General features: G+C 39.5%; 1 protein-coding gene across 1 annotated transcript in view; it reads left to right on the forward strand.

Moving 5' to 3' along the window:
* HOMER2 (homer scaffolding protein 2) overlaps positions 1-5,946 on the forward strand; it is a 120,317-nt gene that overhangs the window by 106,576 nt on the left and 7,795 nt on the right. Inside the window, exon 8 of the mRNA XM_019504129.1 lies at positions 1,765-1,845. Coding sequence (XP_019359674.1) covers positions 1,765-1,845 — 81 coding nt within the window. The remainder of the gene's footprint in view (positions 1-1,764; positions 1,846-5,946) is intronic.

The raw sequence follows: 5,946 nt of genomic DNA on the forward strand, positions 1-5,946 counted from the left end.
AATAAGGTTGTTTCCCTGTTAAGAACAGTCTCCCTGTTAAGAAATGTACTTCCTCTTTAAGATGTTTTACAGCGAAGTGTTAGGCTTTATTGCATTGCTGTTCATGCTAAAATCCAAGGAGGTTGCTGATGTTCATTCAGAGTTAATAAATTTCTTATTTTAACATAGAGGTGTTCATTTTGGCAAGGGGAATGATGTTGAAGACTTGGCCCTTGAATACAGAGAAAGAATAACTGAATCATTTTTTTTTCATGATAGCAACCAAATGTTCTGTGCTGACTTGAGCAAATGCAGACAGCAGGTGTAGTCAAGCTTGCCTGGTGTCATTATAGCTTCTCAGCTGGTGCCCCTAAAAAGCAGTGCAGTTAAAGGTTTTTAAGATGGTACAAGGAAATAGTTTAAGGAAATGGATTTTGATGTACAGTTATAAATATAATATAGTTTTCAGCACCATGTTTCAAAAAAAAATGTCATGCTTTCTTCCCAGCCTTTCTACTGTAATGCATATGTAATAACCCCTATTTTGTGACACCTATTTCCTCAAGGTTCATGTTTTTGAGACACCAAATAAAACTGAAAATTGGTTGACTCTTGGATGTTGCAGGCTTAGATTCCATTTACTTCTGAGCAGTATGTCAGCTTGCTTTCAAATTGCTCTCTTATATCAGCTAATTCCTAATGCTCATGTCATAAGTAGTCTGTCCCTGACTTTGCTAGATAAGCCAGCATGGAGCCTAGTCATAGATGTCGCCATGAAAGAAGCACCTCTAAAGTTCTGTTCATTTCAGGCGGAAATAAAAGGAAGTCAGATTGAAGGAAGACTGTTCCTTAAGTTGGAGAGGAACACACAATTTTGGAGATGTCTTGAAATATTAGGATCTTTTATCTAGGAAGTTATCTAGGATTTTTTTTGTATCTAGGGGTAGGTTGGTATATTTGGCAAGTTTTTGCAGAAAGCAGGAAAATTGCTGCAGAATATGCAAATGTTTCTTTTTCAGATCCAAGAAACCTGCTTATGATGTGTGGCCATAGCCTAACTGCTCAATACTATGTCAGATTTAAATTAGATCAGGCTGCATATAATAACCACTAAATACTAGATGGTATTGTGTAGTCCTGGCTAGTTACACCCTTCAAGTGTGTCCCTATGCCGCCAATCCTTTTAAACTTTCTGTGTAAGTCTTGCTTCTGTATTATCTTACTGCTTTTTTCTGAACTCATTTTGTTGGTCCATTTCATTTGTGTAAGATGTGAACAGTATCTCAGGTGGGATTGCTCAGAGCTACATAGAAGACAATCTATTACTTTCCCATTCTGTGTTCTAGTGTAGCCCAAAACTATATTGATATTTTTTACCTGCCATGCAAGCAAAACCATGTCTAATGTCCTGTCTGTCTAACACCCAGAGATCTTTCTTAGCCTTACTGCATTTCAGATGTGTGTCTCATTGAATATCTAGATTTCTAGTAATTTTAGATTGACAATTTATGCATGTAGCTAATTACATTAATCTTGCGGAACTAGATTGTGTTGTCATCTTGAAAGCATGTATTTAAGGAAGGATTAAATGCAGTGCAAACTTGACTACTTTTCTACCCATAATAAATTAATTAACCATGTATTTTATAATGAAAAAATATTATTTACAAGTATTTTAATTCGGGTTGTGTGGCATATGGTCTACTTTCACAAGTCATTTTACAGACTCTTTTTTTTTAACTGAAGTGCGCTAAAACTTTTTTACTTTTTTTTCTCTCTCTCCAGGAATTGGAGGAGCTTCAAAAACAGGGTGAAATTATACCCCAGCTAATGTCAGAGTGTGAATCTGTATCTCAGAAATTGCAGGTAGAGTTCACCATAAACATCCATATAAATAAAGTTGAGAAGATATTTATGTTTTTTATTGTTATATATTTTTACCTGTTTGTATTTATAATTGTTAAATATAAGGAATCCCCAGTTTGCAAAAATGTATGCTAATTACATGCAAAATACACTGTTCTCTGCCCCATAATTAGAAGCAATTCGATACTGGTTCTTTGCCTTGCTGTTTGAAGAAGTAGCTTCTCTGAGATCATGTTGCAACTGTCACCTGGCTGATTCCAAGATATTCTATATCTAGCATTTATGCTGCCGTGGCCTTGCATAGCCTCATATGGAAGTGCTGGCAGTGACTGCTAACGCATAAAGGAACTGACAGGCATTCACCAGTCACCTTCCAAATAGCTTTCTTGAATAGCCAACTCTGTTGAATAATGTTCAGGCAGCTAAAGCTAACTAATATAAAAGGAGATGAATTTTTTTTCATTAATGGCTAGCTCTATAACTTTATGGGAAAAGTTCATTACATGAATGTGTTCATATACTGGATAGTTCCATTTCAAAAAAAAGTAATGGTCTAGCTTAACACCCCCTCTTTATCCAAGTACTTCATCTATTGCCCCCTTTGCAACATCATTATAGATTTGAAGTCTGTTTGTTTTTAATAGTTTTGTGGTTCTCTGTTTAGAAATCATGGGTTCAAGAATTTGCATTGTAACAGTTTTAAGAACTGGTAATTTTGTATGACCATAATGCCCGAGCACCCCCCCTCTCATGGGTCAGGGCCTCATTTGCCAGATGTCATACAGAAACTGGACAGAGGCCATCCCCTAAGCTTTCACTATCTAAGTGTAAGAGGAAAGGTGATATGTGTATGCGAATGATAGATGGAAGAGCAGAAGGGAGCAGTGAGGCAAAACTGGTCAGCCTGACAAGCAGAAGTAAAGGCAGAGCAGCTGCCTAACAATTACCAAGTTTTTGCAGGCCTCATACAAAGGAAGTTTAAAGAGGGATTTGAAGCAGCATAATGAAGTAGCCTTTGTGGAAATTTTTCCCTGCATGCACATAAGTAGCTTGAGAGCAATCTTAGAGGCACAAGTGATGAAGTCTGCCTGCATTGGAGAAACTGAGATGTTAAATGCACAACTGAGTTGAAAGGCTGGGTGGGGATAGGCAGTGAAAGACCTTAGAGTAGCAGTTCTCAAACTGTTTGAACTTGAACCATCTCTCACTAGACTTGAGGTGCCCCTCCCTAACTTGTGAGTTGAGTGGCATTTACTTTCAAAAACGAATTAATAAGCTACAGTGCTTACCTCCTTATACAGGGGCTGAGTAGTAAGGGTGGGGGATCATCCAGGCAGAGGTGAGCCTGAGCCTGGCTTATCTACTTAAAGTATTTGCTTCTCTCTTTACATCTTGCTTAACTTCTCACACTTTGTGGCATCCTTCAAAAGACCTGGTGGCACCCCATGGTGCCCCAGCCACCCTAATTGAGAATATCTTTGCCACCAAAGCAGCGAGAGTACTTTGTGTCTGAAACAAAAAACAGAGGAGCAATGAAAAAAGTTTATGGTAAAAAACAGCAGCCTGACAGATCTTAGATTTTACAGTAAGAAGTAGCAAGACGTAAACATAGTCCTATTTCTAGATCTTCACAGCTGGGCTATACCAAAGACTCATTTTAAGATCTATTCAGCTATGGGTGTCTCTCTTTTTTAGATATATCTGTATATTTTCTTTTCTCAGCCTCCTCTGCAGAAGTCAGCGACAGTGCTAAGCTTGCATAGTTAAACATACCCCATGACCAGGTGTTATGAGCATGTAGTCACGTTCTCAGCAGTGAAATGTTTTTTCCCACCATTGACATACCAAAACTACAGATAAACAGATAGGGCATTTGTACATGTTTGCACCACAGCACCAGGTGCTTTTAAAAGTGCCCAGGGCAGTGATGCATGCAGTTACATAAGTGGTGAAATGCACATCAGTGCTGAGAAAATGACAGTGGCATGCTTTTGAACTAAAACATATCAAAGGAGTTTTAGTTCAAAAGCTCACTGCTGCCATTTTCTGCATACTGACACGCATTTTGCCGCTTATACATACTGCACACAACACAATGCACTGCAGTGTGCGCCAGCTTATGTACGAAGCAGATTCAGTTAATTGAGTCTGCTCTGACATGCTGGATCTCTGACGCGTCAGAGCATGAAAATGTATGTGTATAAATGCCTATAGTGAAAGAGCAGGCCAGTCTGGTCTTGGAGATGAGTTTAGCACTTCAGGAAAGATGCTGACTTGGGGGTTATTAAAGGCATGTAAAAAGGAAAATGAGATTAAAAAACAAAGCAAAACAACAACAAAAAGCAGCAGCATAACTTGATGATTTGGAGGATTGGTATATGAAGACTTCTGGGTCATTGGTATGAGTTTGGTGTGGCTATGGCTGGAAATGTCCAAGAAGAGATTTCAAGTTGTTGCCTGATTAGGCCTTTGCTAAATAAGTCATACTTTCAAATGATTTTCATAAATAGTGGTATTAGCAGCTAGATCAAGAATGGAATCTGTGCCACCGTCTCATATGGAGGGGGTACTAAAAACTGAGACATCTTGCCAAGGCTGAGTTTGAGTACAAATAAAGGCCTTTGGTTTCTGTCAGTCTGGCATTTTCACACTCTTTTTCAAGCTGCCATAAACATAACATTTAAAAAAAAAAATAAAACATGGTGGAAATATAGTAGGAAGGCTATTGAATAGGTTGGGGAGGGCAAAATATGGCCTGCAGGCTGGATCAGGCCCACCAGGCCATTCTATCCAGCCTGCAGAGCACCTAAACAGTGTAGAAAAATTAATATTTATCTGTTCCTGGCTGCCTGTCAAAGGTGACAGGAGCCAGGGGCAGTAGGACCCAAGGGAAGCCAGCAGGACTCAGAAGAAAGGCTGGCCCCACCCAGTTTGTGTGTGTGTGTGTGTGTGTGTGTGTGTGTGTGTGCACGCGTGCGTGCATGCACATGCAATGAGGGAGGGGGAGAGGGACACAGAGCAATGAGGGAAGAAGAGTGAGTGAGTGAGGCACAGTATGCGTGTCTGTATGTGTGTGTGTGTGTGTTCACAGGGTGAGTCCCACAAGCACACCCCATGATATATATGCACCCACCCCTCACACTGCTATACATACAGACCCTCACACCCCCAGCCACCCTCCCCCCACACACTATTCCCCACAAACCCCATACCCACCCACACCCCACATATGCATACACATACCCACATGCTTCCACACATCCCCCTGCCCCCCACTCCCCAACAATATACGAGAGTAAGATTTAATTTTAAGCTATTGTGTGATCACCTTTGTGTACACTACACAAATACATGTAAATCAGGACAAAAATATTTTTTTAAATTGAATTAATGAATGTTGTAGATGTTTGATTTTTAGAATATTATTTGATAGTTTTCTGGTTCCGAGATGGCAGAACCCCTTGCTGAAAGGAGTACATCCAGGGGCAAGGGGAGGGACTTTGGTGGCAAAGGTCGGGGGCTAGGGGGTGGGACTTCTGGTCCCAAGATGGCAACCAGGGGGTGTCGTGCCAAAACTCAGTAAATGGCCCTCCACTCGAAATAATTGCCCACCCCTGGAATAGGTGGTTAGAAAGTAATGAAAGCATTGGTCACTATAACGTGCTTAAAGCATTGTTCATGATTCTTAGTGAGAACAGGTTTGTGTACTTGCATTTCTGTTAAATGAGAAGAAGAAAAAGATGAATGAAAAAAAGAAAAGATAGTAATAGGAAAAAAAAAAACATTACTAGAGTAAACTATATTGAGGGACTACATCAGATTGTTTTTACTGACTAGATGCTTGAGTATAAAGCCCAAGTATAATTCAAGACAGTTAGATAGATAAATCCTCAGGTACCCTAGATAATACTCTGGAAATGTTATTTTCTAAATTGAAAGCACAATAGATCATTTTGTATATAATTGGAGTCTAATTGTGCAACTGTAGGAATGACAGAAAAATATGCACGGTGCATGATTTAAATACAGCTGAATTTTAAGATATCAGCTGAATGACAACATCTAATGCAAAGCATCTTTTCCACTTAATCATTATTCTTC

The sequence above is a fragment of the Gavialis gangeticus genome, unplaced genomic scaffold (genome assembly GCF_001723915.1).
Source record: "Gavialis gangeticus isolate Ggan-Ray unplaced genomic scaffold, GavGan_comp1, whole genome shotgun sequence".
Lineage (NCBI taxonomy): Eukaryota > Metazoa > Chordata > Crocodylia > Gavialidae > Gavialis > Gavialis gangeticus.